General features: G+C 44.2%; 1 protein-coding gene across 5 annotated transcripts in view; it reads left to right on the forward strand.

The window, feature by feature from the left end:
• Positions 1–17,289, forward strand: part of LOC118769223 (receptor-type tyrosine-protein phosphatase F-like) — a 201,683-nt gene that overhangs the window by 57,159 nt on the left and 127,235 nt on the right. For all 5 annotated transcript variants that reach the window (XM_036516264.1, XM_036516272.1, XM_036516288.1 and 2 more), the window contains exon 2: positions 16,127–16,284. In XM_036516264.1, the coding sequence (XP_036372157.1) occupies positions 16,137–16,284 (148 nt within the window). In that variant the 5' untranslated portion in view covers positions 16,127–16,136. The remainder of the gene's footprint in view (positions 1–16,126; positions 16,285–17,289) is intronic.

Below are 17,289 nucleotides of genomic sequence, written 5' to 3' on the forward strand. Positions count from 1 at the left end.
TTGTATGAAGCTTAATTAAAGTACTTAAAAGCATAGGTGTTTCCCTTAATATTAGTGCTAACCATGAAAGTTTAATATTAGTGCTAACCACATTTCATGCTGAGTAATATTCTGTCAAGTGCTTTATGTGGGCTACTGCAACATAATTGTTGAATATAGACCTCTTCCAGTTCAACTTTGTCACACATTTTGGGTGATTTCACATGTAACTCCAGTAACTGATTCCCTGCTGTTTGTTCTCAGTACACACATAATGGGATTAATACGAAACTGGAGTGAATCAGAGGCCTTCAGCCGCTCCTGGCTGAAATGCTCTACACCCATTTCCCAGAAGGACGTGTGGTGCCTACATGTTACTTATAATTCAAATAATTACTTACAATTCAAATCAAATCAAAGTACAATTCACACTTTGTACATTCCATTTCTAGGTTTTATCTGTAGTTGAACTGCTGTAGTCCTCTCTTCAAAAACACACCGTCACATGTAATGGTCTCGTATACTTATTTCATTCTTATAGTTTTGTGACATCCAACATACACAGCTGAATTACCCTGATGATTTTAATTCGTATGGAGAGATTCTAGATCAAGGCACAGATGACATAACAGCACATTACACTTGCCTCATAGTCCAAAGGTTGATTGTAGGCTTAAATAGTAGATGATGTAATGTCAGTTTTCTTTGTTTATTAAGATTATAACAACTCTTAATTAATACAACAAGTACGCATTGTGTCAAATGCATCTTCCCAGTACAACCTTCTGGCAATATTTTGGCGTACTCATTCCTCTTAGAAATATATAAGAGGAATACTAAGGAGTTCTTCATTGTCAAGCAGCACTGTGAAATGTGCTGCTGTAGATTTCAGATTTCACTGCTGTAGTTGTTTTCACCAGAGTCTGTGACCTTAAATGTGAGTCTTAGAATGTAAGTACCTCCAGCACAGCTAATGTGCAGCTTACGCATTTGCAATACCTCATTTCATACCTAGATGACACATCAGAGGGTGAAAGGTTAGCGATCAGATGCCGCATGTGAAAGTGTCCTCTGCCAATTTAAGCATGTAACCTGGGAGGCAGTGAACGCAATCGAAAGGCCAGCCCACTTTGATTAAAGCTCTGGGAAAAACAATTAAAATCCCACTTCATCTCATTCCTTTTCTTCTGGCTGAGTCTAATTCAGTCCCATTCTTTACACATAGAGCATGAACACGTCATGGGTGTTGGCTGGGTCAGGTCTTTCAATGTTTCAGTTGCCCCCGTTTTTGTGCATCCATCCAGTCTGTCCAGTGTGACTTTGTGGGCTCCCCTTCCTCCACAGTAGGCTGAGCAACCTCGGCGGTTTCTCCAGTTGCAGTGTTGAGGCGGCCAGCACAGAGACCTTGATTGGTATATTGATCTGGGACTCTGTCATGACTCACTGTTCTAGGGTCTAGATGGACTGACTAGTCCAGGGAGGCTGCAGTAACTGAAATACATTTGTGCAGCAAGAACATGTACTGCAGCATACAGTCAAAAAGACCCCCTCCCACACACACACATACACACACACACACTCACATGCACACTGAATTGTATCAGGCATACAGTATACACTCTGCTCCTGTTCTGTTCTGATGAGTTTTAGCCGTTTTAGCCAAAGCATCATAGGCTGCACCTCTGCCGTGCGTGATGAAGAACTGGAAGGAGAGTTTGGCGGAGAGCGCCATTAGTTATCATCATGCCAGCACCGGCCTTTGTTCCTCTCAAAGTCACCCTCAGCCCACACAGCAGTGCCCTCCCCCGCTGCCGGACATTGCGCTGGCTTGTTTGGGAAGATGAATTGAGATAAATTTCATTTCATTAGTGTGCTTTTATTATTTATAGCCCCACTGCTCGGGGGTGGCCCCAACTGGCTGCTTCTGTGATGGGGCAGGGACAGGGCCCGGCATGACAAAGACATTCCTACTGCCATTCTGCTCCCAGTGGAGACCCCACGTGCACAGGAACAATGCCTGGCTGCTAAAATTGGATTCCAGCTGGATGGCTTTATCACTGCCCCAGTTCACTTTGAAGAAGCGAGACTGCCAGCAGCAGATAAATTAGGTGTTTTGTGCAGTATTTGGGTAAAAACACTTAATGTGATGTGTTTCTGTGAGGAGTGGGCTTTGTGGGATTGTGTTTATGAAGTGTATGAAGTTTGTTAAAAAAATCATTTCATGGCATTTAGAAAGGACCAACAAAATTCCACATTTTTAAACTTGTATTTATATCTATATTTAGCTGTTCAGAAGCTTGAGTTTCCACTGTATTGTATGGATGGTCTTGACATCACTCAAACCTCTGAAAATTACTGTCCAGAAGCCTAAAGATATGTTAGCTCTATTTAGCCATTTGTTAGCTTTTTATATGTGTAAAAGATGGTAGTCTGGGTGTGACTCATTTGATTCAGTGGTGATTCATCCTCCGGGCTGTTGTCCCTGTAAGGGGATGAGAGTGCGGTGACAGGAAGCAGCGCAATTCAACAGCCATAATAAAGAGAGGTTACGCATCAACCGTTTCCCTTTCACAAGGTTATTGCTGTGCCATGACGTCTTCTAGCCTCTTCCATGCATAAAGCTCGCCAACCGAGCTTTATGCGTGGAAGCATATGCGCGGGGTTTGAGAGAGTCTTCGGAGCCCACTGCAGTAACAACCACCAACGATAACCCCATTGCCAGCCACCCCAGTGCCGTGCAGCATCCCTGCGGAGGCATGGGTCACAGTCACGCTCTGGCCTGCTCCTTTAGTAATATGGAGATGCATATGCCTGCATATGGTGTCATGTGGTAAAGGAGGTATAACTGTATGTCTGACACCCCTGCACGCGTAGACCTAGCCTCCCAGGTGATAGTACAAACTCATAATCATTCTTAGCTCATCAGCTGGTGAAAAATTCAGTCCTGTTTTAACATAATTGCAAATTCCCTGCAGGTAGCAACTTGGCGGTAGCAGTAGCTGCATAGTCACAGTTTAATTTCTGTTACAGGCTTTTTTTTGCTGTGCATTTCAGTGGAGCTAAAGGTTAGTCGAAGGTATTTGTTATCTAACATGGTCGACCTGGTATCCTGTCAGAACCGTGGAAGTAATTGCGTGATTGATGGGAGAAAATGCTTGCCTCTGCCAAACTGGAATTGCGATTTGTTGATACATCGCTATGTTTGAGGGATGTGCTCTGTTCCTACGCTAACGGTCTACTGACAGCTCCTAGTGTTCTTTTCAGTGAGCCCGCGGGGCTCGGCTGCAGATGTCTGAAACCTGTCTGGTGACACTGCGCTGCTCCTACATGTTGATGAACTCTGTTTGATCAGAACAGGAGCCTGTGCATCTGACAGGTTTGTGTTCATGTGTCAAACAGCTCTCCCCCTTCCTGTTTCATATGAATTTAGTGGGGATGAGGAGGAGAAGTTTGCACTCAGCCTGGTGAGCTTGATCTGTGAAAGGAATGAACTTTGTCAGGGCTTAATGTTTTTCAAAAGTTCCGGACGCATCACCCTGCATGACGTTGATCCAGATGGGCCCATGGCTAATTGAAAAACATTTATCTTTTTCAGGGTCAGAAGTGGATTGCGTGGTAAGAGGGGGAGATGGAGAGTTTGACAGAGAAAGAGATTGAAAAAACATGGGGCAGAAGCCGGTTCTTATAGAACACTATGTCCTTGTGCTGAAGGGTCTGAGAGTTGGGTCTCCCACATGTACCAGTGCTTCGACAGAGGATTGGATAGGAGTCTGTGGGAGAAAGAAACGGCAGGGTGGGATGGATGATATGGATAATTCAAATTACAATCTTTGTACATTTATTCATGTATCGCCTGTGATACAGTATCTTGCAGGGTTTTAATACAGGTAGGCTGGAGCATAGCAAAATAAAACTCGCTAAACGAACTCCCCCTTCTGCCTTTCTTGTCTGCTGCTCATTGGACCCCGGACCCCTGTGTGAAGGTAGCCATTGCCCCAGTGATGGGCTGCAGACAGAGGTTGCCCATATGTACTGATGTTGGACCAGTTTTGCTATTTAGATTATAATGGTAAAGTTTAAAATAGTGGTTGGAGAATCTGGTCCTACATCAGCACTTATGGGAAGCTTGAGCCACGAGCTGGTAGCCACAGCCTTTGGGCAGGAACTGAGCACGAGAAAGAGAGGCTCTGGTCATTAATGAGGACATCAGCTAGTCTGGGGGAACCCTTCAATATAATGGAGAGTGTGTGTCAGCGGTACATCGATCCTTTGCTCCTGTTGTTTCTGACACCGGACTCCTGTCCTCTGTGACAGCCGAACGGTCAGGGAGCTGTGATTAATGCCTCAAACAGGGAGCAGCCTTTCTCGGTGGACGAACGAATGCTGCCACCACGCCTGTCACCAGAACGCACAAAGGCCATTGTCACTGTGTCCCTGCAAAGCTCTATGTGAATGGGAACGTGTGACACAGCAACATGGAGCATCTGTATGATGACACAGTTGCTTTAGTACCAGCCCTGGATGTCTTCACAAGCTTTGTTACATGTCAGTAGCCTGCTTTAATGTAGACTCAGTGTGACCCTGTAATGCCTGCCCTGGCATGTGTTGTGAGTGATTGTTTTTTCCCTTCTGAATAAATCCTGTTTGACGGTCTTTGTTCTTAATCAAACATTAATTGCAGTCTTGCACAATCAACCTGTTGTCAAATGTTTTCCTCATCAACTTTTATAATTGGTTTGCAAGTGGTATTTCTTCAATAAGAACAAACAACTTCCCACACCATTTCTTTGTGTAATTGTTACAAACACAGTAGTCATAGCACACACATACACACCTAATTCTGATGTTGGACTGATGTTATGTTGTGATCCAAAAATCCCTGATTGCTTCAGTTCTGATACAGCACTGTGCACTGAACAGTGTGTCTAAGGAAGAAAACGTCTGTATGGCTATTTCCTCACAATTATTCTACCTTGATAGCTTGTTGTATCTGTCCTTTTTCATTCTTACCTGAATGATAAATGCATCTTGGAGCACCCCTGGGTAATTCAATCGCATCCGGGCCAGAGTTCCTCACAGCGTGAGAATTGTCTTTAGCATCTTCTTTCCTGCATGGAGGAACTGAACTGAAATGGCCTCTGCAGTACCTCTGTAATAAGAGTGCTGTCCTAGCTTTGTGAGGGACGGAACATGGGACGGTGTGGGGTAGAGAGGGGCCGTTTGGTCCATGTCGTTCTCCCACTGTATGCCAACCCAGCCGGCTTCCATGTGGGCGCACCACTGTCACACAACAGAGAGGCCAATTAAAGCCAGCAATGTCCCCGCTGTCTGGAACAAGTTTTTTTTTGTTTTTTGTTTTTTGTTTTTTTGCAGGGAGCCCCCTGAAGACACCTGCTAATAGCTTGTCGTTTGCCTCCAGCGCTGGGTATCTGAGAGCTGCCTCGTTTTCACCTGATATCACAGACTGGCACGTGTACATATTTTTAATAGTATGTAGGATGGTGTGCATTTTTGGGTTTGTGTGTCTGTGTGTCTGCGTATCTGTGTGTGTGTAGAAGACATAGTGTATGAGGACATATGTGAGATCATTTGTGTGTGATAGTGTGTACTGTGATTAAGTGGGTGAGGGCACAGGAATGTGCGTGTGAGATTGACAGTTGTCATGCTTTGTGCCTGCAGTGTGCTTCCCACCCCCTGCTGCAACGTCTTGCGCTAAGTATTGGCGATCTCAGACGGGGAGCAGCACTCATGTTTAATCAGCCCTACTATGATTGGCTCCCGTGTTTACGCCTGTCAGCTCTCTCTGCCCCCTCCTTTACATTTCAAATCCCTCCCTTCAGGGACCAGCAGGATACATCACTCCATCTGCCCTGTTTGGTGTCCGCTTGGAAAGTGTGGCCTGGGAGCAAGTGAGCCACACATCCAATGGAGAGAGGTGCAGTGACACACACGTTGTGTCTGTGTGTGTCTGTGTGAGAGAGTGTTTTTGGGATGACGTTATTAATAGGGTTGGGTATCGTTTGAATTTTATCGATTCCGATTCTTTTCAATTCTCCATTTCAATTCCAAAATGGTAAAAAAAGAGGTCAAATGTTTAGATAACAAAAATATATTTATTCTTTCAAGAGTTAACTGAACATTCACAAAGTAAATAGTATTTACTATTTACTAGTACTTACTAAAGACATACAATAAAAACATATGATCCACAGACAGGTGCATTAAAAAAATCAAATATTAAATATTAGATAAAGATCGATCTAGAGCAGTTAAACTGTTAGTTGTTTTGGAGAGACTATTTTTTGTGTTCTGGTGACAAACACATGCGTCTTTATTTGTCCTATATTTTACTAGTCGAGTGCATCACACACTATCCCCACTACCAACAAATAAACACCTCATCCAGAGGTCATTTTAACCATCAAAACAACCAAATGTAAAAGGGATTATACTAAGGGTTCGCCTTGGTTTGAATTTTATCAATTCCGATTCTGCTTATGGCAACACTGTACAGTCTTTCAGATCGACGCCGTGCTGCCTTAAGCATTTGGACAGATTTGATGTGCAACCTGACTTGAAGCTAATTAGCTTCCCACATGCATTGGACTTTGTCTTGTCGTTGTTTTCTTTTCTAAAGTGAAGCCACACTTTTTACCGTTTACCCCGGTCTATCTTTCACACTGTTGTGATGTTAGCCATGCATGCTAGTTCGTATTTAACCCTTTCGTATGTACCTTATTTTTATGCTGTGTAGCATGCATGTTACGTTACATGGTTCGTTATGTTTTCATCAGTGTTATTAAGCTTCTCATAATTTTCAGTTAGCATTTGCTGTATTTTTAACGTTAAATCGCTGTTTCCTCAAAGCTAAAATTAGCTAGAATTTTTCCAATCTAGTGTTCTGTTTGCACCGGTTTTAGCATATGCGCTAAACGGCTAATCACACCGGTGTGACCGTACGCGCGAAAGGGCTAAACAAATGGACACACTGTTGCGTTGATGCGTGACGTAGTCACGTGGACAAGTCCTGGCAGATAGTAACGTACGTCCTTGCAGATATGTAGCCTTTGTTTTCAATAAAGGGTTATCACATTTAGGAACCGATAAGCAGAACCGAAATTCATTTTTTTTATGGGTACCTGGTACTTGGCATTTTGGATTCGGTTCTAATTTGGAACCGAGTTTCGGTTCCCAACCCTAGTTATAAGCCTGACAGAATATGTGATGTGGAGGTATTCTGACTGACTGTACCTGTCCAGGTTCAAACTTCACACTGCTTTAAACTGGTGGGGACCTCGTACGCTCTGCCTTTCATAACTAGAAATGACCTTATCTACTTATGGGAATTCAAAATGGTCCAAGAGCAAACAGTTTGTTTTGGAGGCTAATTACTGTGTAATATATATCTTTGCAGTGTCCTTAAGGGCCACTCAAACAGTGTAGGAAGTAGCGTCCTGTTCATGAGCACAAGGAGGGGTGTGGAGAATAGAGAGAGGCTGTTATCCCCTCCTGAAGCAGACACTTGCACAGAAATGCTCTTTTATAAAGAGAGGAGAGGGGCTTGCTCACTGTCTCTGACAGCCTTGATCCTGATAGGTATAACACATCCCCAGCCCCCCACTCTCCCCGACACCAGCCTGCCCGAAGGTCTGTCAGATAAAGACAAGACTCCCACTGATCTTCTCTCTTCCTCCTCCAGCATGATTGAGGTGAGGCTAGACACCCCCCCCCCCCCCCCCCCCGAAACTCTCCCCAGGGTGTCGGTTGAAACAGGACAAGTCAGGGCGTTACACCAAAAACAAACAGATGATTGACTACCAGGCCTCTGGCTGGGAGCCCTCTAGCAGCAAGACTATGCTGTCTGTTCAGCAAGTATGTCATCATCAGCAGGCTAGCATTACCCTCACAGATCTGGAATTCTGCTCAACTCCAATTGTGTAAATTAATGGAGCCCAGGATTTCAGCAAGTGCTTGTAATGCATACAAATAGTAGAAGTGCATTAGGCATTACAGCTTTCTTTGACTGCTCAGACTTTTTAAAAATATTCTGTGATATGCACAAAAGGAAAATGCATTTTGCTTGAATCTGATATGGAGGAATCAGGAATTTCCTTTTTTGGGGGGGAGTGGGTTTCTTTAAATAAACCCTTCATTTTACCTGCCTACATTATGATTCTTGTTATTACTATTATTACTGTTATTATTATTGGGGATATTGGTTAAAAGCTAATGAAATCAGTTTCATTTTCACATACTGCATTTTTTAGCATGCAAGATAATTTGGAGACTTTTTTAATCTCATTCAATTCATGAAGAAGGGGTGTGTCGTGCGTGTAGAAAAGTCCATAAAATGTTTGTGTGTTTGAGAGTACTTGAAGAAGGTCGGGGGGTCTTTCGTTTGTAGTTTAATTGAAGGCCGTAGTATCTTTAACACTGTAGAAAGTCCTGAATGTTTCAGTGAAACAGATGATGTAAAAGGAACGCAAGATGAATAATTGACCCCTCACATGAAACCAATCAAAAAATATATTCATATTTATATGCTCATAGATGAAACCCAATAATAGATGTTAATATGATCCAATACATGTCCACCAACCCCCCCCCACCCCCGACACACACACACACGTTCCCATTTTTAAATATAATTAAAGCTATCCCATCTTCTAATTCCAATATATTTCAATGGCTTTAAATATCAAAATATGTTCATTCTTGCACTCACTTAGAATATTAATAGACTAAGAAGTGATATTAACTTTGCATGGTACTTTTATTAGAAATGTGTTGGTGAAAGCAGATTGTCTGTGCACCACGCCCTCAGATGCAGTCCTTACCTTTGAATACTGCTCTCTAAAGAGAAGGCATGAGACCGCTTCTTGTTTGGAGTGTCACATGACCAAGGTATTACTCTTCATGATAGAAGTGGACTGTAAAATGCAGCAGTGAACTTTTTTAATATCGTTTTTGATCTTGTGGAGAAATGCTGAAGCACACCCTTTCTTTGTGTTTTTTTGGGCAGTTGTGTCATTCTGCCTGAAGTGTGAAAAGAGTCCTATCTTTCACCCACAGCAATTGAACAGGCAGACAGGATATTTTCTAATCCTCCATGTGCTGAGCTTGGACAGTTTTTGTGTGAGGGTAGCCTGGTGGAGAGTGACCTTGCCCGTCTAATCACTGATGCTGTCAACTCCACATTAGGCCTCACTTCAAATTTTATTGTAACAAGGGTTCACATTGTTTGTGCGCTTGTCCTCATGCTACCTGTATGTGTGTTTATCTGCCTTTATTACTTATTGTATCACAGAAGTCCCCGCGAACACACAGTCATCCTCACAGAGCTGGTGTAATGTTTACTGCTTTATTGCATGCTGAGTGGAGACTGAGATATTAAATGTGGGGGCACAGAGATAAGGCATGGTGCTGGAAATTGTTGCCGTGTTCATAACCTCTGTCTTCTAGACACAGTGAGTGGGACCTTTCCAAACATCTCTTTCGTATGCAGCTTTTCATTTGCCCTCTGTTTCTTACATTTCCTCCACCCACCGAGTCTTAAAGTTGATCATACTGATGTAACTGTAGAAGAGGATTTTTGCTAAGAATCATGTCCTCTGTCTAGGGCCTGGTTTATGATGATTCCAAGCCATGAATGAAATCTGCCATTGTGGAGCATTGCTTTTCCTAACCACTGGCATTGACTGTGCTAATATGATGCAAAATAATGTTGCTTGTACAGATCATTGTTTGGGAGCATGTGAATGCTAATATATAAGGTAATCTTGCATTTGCATTTCATGAATCTCTATACATAAGTTAGTATGATGTGAAAGGTAATTCTAAGGCACTTACGGTTAATTGCTCATATTTTCATGCTGTTTTTTTATCTTGTAGCTTTAAAGTTATGCTACAGCTGTTCTGTACCTACGTTTTTCTAGTTCTTGTTGCTCTTGTGATACACTCTTGATATATCAAGACGTCCAAACATAGTATTAATAGTTATAATAATAATATTGATAACGGATAATGGATTGCTTGTACAAGTCTTTTGTCAAATGTTTTGTTTGCTTGAAGGGGAAGGGATAAGGGAAATGCTTAGTGAAGCCATCCATGATCAACATGTGTGCTTGGACAGTTGTGAGAGATTAATAAAAGTCATTTTGTGAGTCTTTGCTAATGATATCAGATTCTGCACATCAGTGGAATTAGTAATGAACTGACTGACATTTAAGGCATGGCACTTGAGTGCAGATATTTTCCCCACACATGATATTAAATAAAATATGTCACATGCACTTTATGAGCCACCGCTTGATTTTCTGCCTAGTTGAAGTTTTGCTTGCCTTTGGGTCATTCTCATGAGGTGATTATAAATGTTGTAGCGACGGCAATGGGTAATTTAAAGTGCTCTTGCAAATTTTAAACCAAAAGAATCTGCTCTGAGCAGTGTACAACACTGACTTTCCTAGTCTATGTGGAGTGATGAGTGGCTCTGAGATAATCACTAACTAGCCTATGAGTCCTGTTATAAATCCGGTCTGACTGCTGACAGCAAATTAGCTCTTGCCAGTGACTTCTTACACATGCACAGTGCAATAAACCAGTTAAAAGTTATCTGGCATCTCAGTGTGTGAAATCGGACCATATCCCTGACCTCGCTGGCCACATTTGAATGCCGTTCCGAGTACCGAGCCAGACCCACACTCACAGACACCTGTTTGGGGAGGCCTGAGGACCTTATAGGAAATGAGCTCATTTCCAAAGTGATTCCCTTCATCAGGTGTCATTCCAAGCAGAAGTACTGCTACATTGCAGGCCTTTGAATTCTCCTCAGCTCTGAGCTGTCTGGCCCTCCGAATCATTTTTCTCCCTTTAATTTTGCTGATCCCCTGCCTGACAGCTACCACACACCTCCTCCAGTCAGACTTCACCTAGGCTTTGCTTTTGATTCCCGATAAATTATTCCACATCCTCAACATCTATGAGGTTATAAAAATATTCATAACCTTTTGTGAACTGGCAGATGAGTTTTTATGAAAATACTGGCACCTCGCAACCAGTGTTCTAAGTGCTTGAAGTTCAGCAGTGAAATGAGAAAGTCAGTCCAAAGCAATATCGTGTGTGGATTAATGATTATCTCATCCAAAGCGGCCCTCAACACATGCAGTAACTGTGTCTGGTCACGTAACATTGCCTTTTGTATGCAGAATTTGAAGAGCAGCATCATAGCACAGAAAAGGCCTCTTGTCTCAAGCTGTAAGGCTGGCTTTGTGGAACAAACTCAGTTTGAAGACGGAGTAATTTGGTTACCTTTCTGGAGATTTTAATTGGATTAGGATCAGTATGTATCTGTTCCATAAGGTCTTTTTTATGGGGCATTTATGTGTTCGAGAATGGAACATGAAGTCAGGCCACTTTGTTTGTACTCTATCAAACCCCCTGTTGGATTTGTCACAATCTTCCTGAATGCCGATATTATTGGCGAACGGGCTGTTTTATGAACTCATGCATTGTGTCTATCTCAGCCTGGCCTTACACATCCTCCATGCCCTTAACTTCTGGGCTGTGTTCATTAGGTCTGGAGCAAACAGAACATTTTTATAGGAGGTATTGATCGTTGGTGGTGCTGCTTGCCCAGACACATAAAAGGAAGAGATGAGAACCTTTGCACTACCCACTGTGAGCAACTTGCACATCCACCAGTCACCAACTCATCCGCAGCCGACAGTGAATTACCTGTTAATTAAGGCCTACAGTGCCAGCCCCCTAGTGATTCCTGTGTTACTGGTCTCCCTCAATGTGAAAACAGAGAAGAATGCATCTGGCTAGTCTCATCCTTGCTCCCCTAGCCCACCTTAGCCTTATTAGTGTACATGTGCCATTAACTTCAATGTCCATGCTTAGTTTGCACCAGATTTTTGTACAGCTTTAAAGTGTGCCATGGGTGGGAAGGCATTCCACAAGACCAGTATCTTGCATCCCATAACATTTTTAGGCTTCTCTAGAGGGCTTGCTGCACTGTCCTTGTAGCTCGTAATTAGCCACAGCGATGTTGTAAAGCATTAAATTGATCATTACTCCTCCCCTCCCTGTGGACCTGTGATCTTGTGAGCATCACCACAGTAATCACTGTGTCCCGCTTCCACACACTGGAATTTAGGAAGGTTTATGTTTGGTCTTCCTGTCCTTGGTCTTTTTACGAGTGGAGGTGGAAACATTCCCTAGCTGGACATTAAGAGGGAGGCAGTAAAGGAGGCCCTAACTGTCTTTGAGCCGGATGCAGGTAAGGTGGTTAGGGATGGGGATGGGGGGCTGGTGGGAGTGCCTCTGTGTGAAGCCTGCGCTCATGTGCTGCCAGCATCCGTCTGTCGGCTGTAATTTTTAAATTTAGATAATGTCCTTTCTTATCAATTATTCCTCAAAGCAGCCCAGCGACATGCTCTCTTCCCAGTGAAAGACAGGCAAATTTTGTCACAATCAATTAGAGAGAGCCCGAGTTGGCAACTAAGTGAGATTGATTACGGGGAGCCGCCTCGACCGCACATCTGAAACGGACTATTTCTCTGCGGGGCCCAGCGAATCTCTGCAGGCGGTCCCTCCCCGTCATGCTGCTCGCTGGGGGAGTCACTGGTCGATAAAGTTATAAATGAGCTCAGCAGCACTGCCAGCAGAGCTGATATTGTACTTCTTTGGCTGTTGTTGCCACGGTGGCCTGGCTAGGAGACTATATCTGCATGGCGCTAAGCGACTGATATATTTGCACGAGGACCTCCCAGGGGATAGGGGAAACCCTGTCTCTGCCACGAACCTGCGGATGATTGTGTTAACTGTGGGGAAAGGATACTTTTCCCATAAATGTGGAGGATCCTAGTCCACTCATCTGGGCTCACTCCTCTGCTGCCTGTCTCTTCTCAAGGCAACCATGTTGTGGCATGTCAAGCTGCAAATGAAATGACTGTAATGACATGCGGGATATGAAGTCCGCACTGAAGCAGTTCTGGCCACCTCAACGAGCCCTGTTCTGGATTCCCATCCCCTCACTTTGCAGGAAGCGGAGCGTATGTTCCACCCTTTTTAGAGGGACTGTCCTGCCATGGGCTCTGCTGACTTATCTCCCTCCACCAGCGAGGGAACCGAGCAGCATGGGGATGACTAAATAAAGGAACGTAGCTCCAGGATTCTGCCCTGTCAAAGATGAAGTGCACCTGCCTTTCCCCAGCATCTGTTGTGAAAGATATATTCTAACAAAGCATGTCGTACCTTACATGGATGTATTTGGCATCCTTCTGCGTGAGACGTAGTACAAGGTGTAGCAAGCAAGAGGTGCAAAAGCATAGTGGCTGGTAAACAGAGGCGTTGACCAGAGCCCTCTCCTTTTTGTTTTTCCCAGCAAGGTAAAAATGTGAGCCAGTGAAGGGGAGGGAATTAGACTACCAGACCAGTAAATACAACAGTGACCTTCAGTAAGTACTAAAGGTTGTGTCTACTCAATAGCAGCAAAAGTAACTAGCTATGGATAATAACATGCTATATAAACATCATCAGCATCAAGTCGCGATCTCTGAAAAAATCTCTAGCACACTTACAAGTCACTTGGAGGCTACACAGACTGCACCTTCAGAGTGTGTTGATCCGTATAGGTGTACATAGGGTCATTTTTGGAGACAAGTGCCTGATCGACACAGTCTGTTAAAATGGTTACTGTGTCAGAATCTTGGGGAGATTTCCTCCTGCGTGGCGACAGCCTTAACAGGGACCACATTCAGCAGGGATTGAAAGCTCCACAAGTGTATTTGTTAGTGGGTGATCATGCTCTGTTCTCCATGTGATTTAGGCAACTTCACCTGCTGAAACTTCACTCAAAACAGGATACATAGCACAGAGCGCACGGGCACATTGTGTCTGACAGACTCCTTTGCAGGAGGCTTTTGAAATGAGGGGCTAATAGCTTAGGACATGTCATTGCCCAAGTGAAAATCTGGCAGGGTTTTTTGAGTCATTTTAACATTAATCACATTCAGAGCAGATCATTTCTTTTCTTCTGGTTTATTTATTTGATTATGTATTTTTTTATCTCCTGTCTTTTTTTTTCCACTCAGCACACCACATCACTGTCAGGACAGATTAGCGTCGATTTGAGGGAGGAAAAAAAACATCTTGAAATTTTGAGATCTTTATCCCATCTGCTCTTTGTTTCTCCTTGCCTTCATTCATGCTCTGTCTCTCAGACAGCATGTGAGGAAGATGCCTGATGCAAATCTCAAGAGTTGTGAAGGTTCCTTTGTTCTGCATGTACTGAACTTGACATGTGAGCAAGGGGTTAGTCAGAAAGTTGTAGAAAGAGTGGGGGCTTCGTGCACAAGACAATATCAGTATTGCTTTTTTCCCTGACAGAGTCAAATCAATGAAATGGTGCTGCTTTGCACAGCTTCTTATGGGAACATTGCAGTCAAGTAGCCACATGTGAATAATGTTGTTGAAATATGATTATGTTTTTTCCCTGCTTATATTCTGGGCTTATCTTGTCTACTCTTAGGTGATCAAAAATATTTTGACGTGGAGTGAGAGCTGCGGTTTACAGGTAACTGCACAGAGTTGAGGAAAGCAGTAATTACTGTGCATCTGTTGCAGTGGATGGTTGCTCTGTAAATGTGAGAGCATTGGCAGAGAACGTGGTAACATTTAAACTGATTCTGCTTCGACAAAATATTTTCTCCTTTTTTTTGGTAGGAGCGAGCGAGAGAAAAGTTTTTCAGTCCTTGCAATTTTCCAGTGTAATGAACCAGAAGGGAACCATTTGGACAGCCGTCAGTGTGCCGAATCACTGCGGCCTGCAGCCTTGCCCGAACCTGATGAAGAATTTGAGCATGTGCACGGGGGTGGGGTGGGGGTGGGGAGGTGTCGCGGTTCCAGGTGCATGATTTTCTCTGAAAGAGCCAGAATAAATTGCGCAGGTTGAGTGGGAGCAGCTCTCTCGCCCTGTGATATTATAGCAAGCCAGGTCTCCGGAGGCCGCCTATTAGGCGGGTTCTGGCAGTCTCACGGAGCCCCTGAACCCCCCTTGTCAGAGGTGCTGGGGGAGGGAGGGTTCCACTGATTTGTTCTCCCTCTAAGGAGGAGACATTATGTTCTCTGCCTCTGACAGCAGCATTCTGTGAAATCAGGCATTGTAAGCATGCAGTGTTTAGTGAAGATTGTGCTTGTTTCCCCCCTCAGACCCCATCTCAGGGTGCCCTTTATTGATGAAGGGAGCGTAATGGGCCACCTTCCTTCACAGGGTTCCGGCTGGCAGGATACAGCTCCTCAAGCTGGGTTGTGGCTTCATAACAAAGTGCCAGGCAGCCGGTGTGCACAACCATATGGCTCTTGATGAACATTACAGCCAAGCAACTCGTCTTGGTTGGGCCGGTGTGGCTATTAATGGTCAGCTCTGTCTTTCTCAATCAAGCTAGCGAGAAGGACATCAATGCCGTGATCTGCTGGCAGGCCATCACTTGCTAACTGGGTGGCACACTGCACGTCCAAGCCTTACTTCCGCCACAGAGTGGTGGTCGGAGCTCGTCTTTATCAACAGCAGAGTGGGCAGGTGTTGAATGTGGAAGGCGGCCGTGGCACTGAAACGTGTCTCAGTCGTGCTCCTCAGCTGTGCATCAGTGGAGTCAGTGGAGATCTCTTTGTCTCTCTGTAATTACATTAAGGAGGCTCTCAATCAATGAGTAAGCCTAGTTAATGTGATGGGAAACCCACCCTCCTCACCAGCCAGATTCCTCCGGGAAACAGTATGCGCCTTGTAACGGTATGGCAGTCTGGGCTCTGGAGGAAGCTCTTAATCTCTTAATGGGGCCGTTAGTGAACGTCGGTCTCCCGGGAGGCCTGGCTGACACCTGGGTTCACAGTGTGCAGCCACCAGAGTGGTGACTTGCTGGTTCCCTCTAAAGCCCCCCTTTCCTTTCTTCTCTTTGTCATCCAGCTGCAGTCCAGGGCACTTTGTTTAATTGGGTTGGAGTCATCTCAAGATGCACTTATCTCTGTTTTCTTCAGAGAATGCATGGCTTTCCTTTTTTATTTTATCGTTGAACCACATCTGGAACACTCCTGAGGTCAGAGCCAGCAGGACCCTAATGTGCCCTGTGTCTCTGCCACCCCTCAGGTGTCAGCCTATGATTGTGCGAGCACGGAGTCGTCGAGTGGGAGCGTCAGGACCGAGTCAGAAGATGGTACCTCGCCTCAGACCAGCACCTCTCGCGACCGCTGCCGGGGCCGTGCTGCTCCTGCTCAGCTGCCTGGTACTGCCCTCACATGCAGACAGTGAGTACTGCACTTTTACCTCATTTTCACCACCTGCTCTCATTATTGACCGAATGTCTGTGAATCCAGTCACATGTAGCATCCAAGTAATTATCTCTGTTTGCTTTGTTCAGAAAGATTTCTGCTTATTTATGGAGTTTCAGAAATGACATTCTTCCTGTGAGCATTCGACCCAGTATGCAGAAATCAAACATAAATGCTTGCCATGGTACCTATAACTGTTCCGCATGGTTGAATATTTCTCTGGTAGGCTGCATTAATACTGTGTCACCCTCCCTGTCAAACACTGCATGTAATCCCTGTACAATTAGCAGGTGTGAGTTTGGGCTAGAGCCAGAAGCTCCCTGAGTGATTTATTTTTCTTCTAGAAGGCGAAGCTCTGGGGGAATTCCATTCTAATAGTTTATTCAGCATCACTTTAAGGTCCACTGTTATTACAGGTGCCACCTGAAAGGTTCCCAAAATTTGACTTCTAAAACAGGCCAAGAAAAATCAAGATGTTGACTTTCTTGCTTTGGAAATTAGGCATATTAAATGCAGCAGCTTCTTAAATGGTTTTATGAACAAATACAGCAATGTCTTTATAAGCTGATTCACTTCAGGAAACACTACCAGCTCTTGTGGCTTTACCCGACGAAATGCAGTTAAGATTTGCCTCTGTTGGCATAGAACAAAATTCCTTATGAACTGTCATACTTCTCTTGTATTGAGACCTAAAAGCACTACGTTAGTTTATTTTAAATCTTTAATTGGGTTTTTTAAAGTTCCATAATCCAAATAGAGTTTATGTATTTTTGATGTTCCTCAAAGTCCACGGGACATCATTTCAGTGGATTATGTTGGACTGCCCCAGTGAGCAGAAGTACAGTTGCACTTTGAGGTGAGTGACTTTGTCAGCAGAGTCTTCTGATTAAGAGCAGGTCAGGCCAAGACAAGTCTCTGCAACCATGGGCAGCAGGGGAATGAGTCAATTCACTGCGTGACCTGACAGAGGTCTGGTCAGGG

The sequence above is a fragment of the Megalops cyprinoides genome, chromosome 2 (genome assembly GCF_013368585.1).
Source record: "Megalops cyprinoides isolate fMegCyp1 chromosome 2, fMegCyp1.pri, whole genome shotgun sequence".
Lineage (NCBI taxonomy): Eukaryota > Metazoa > Chordata > Actinopteri > Elopiformes > Megalopidae > Megalops > Megalops cyprinoides.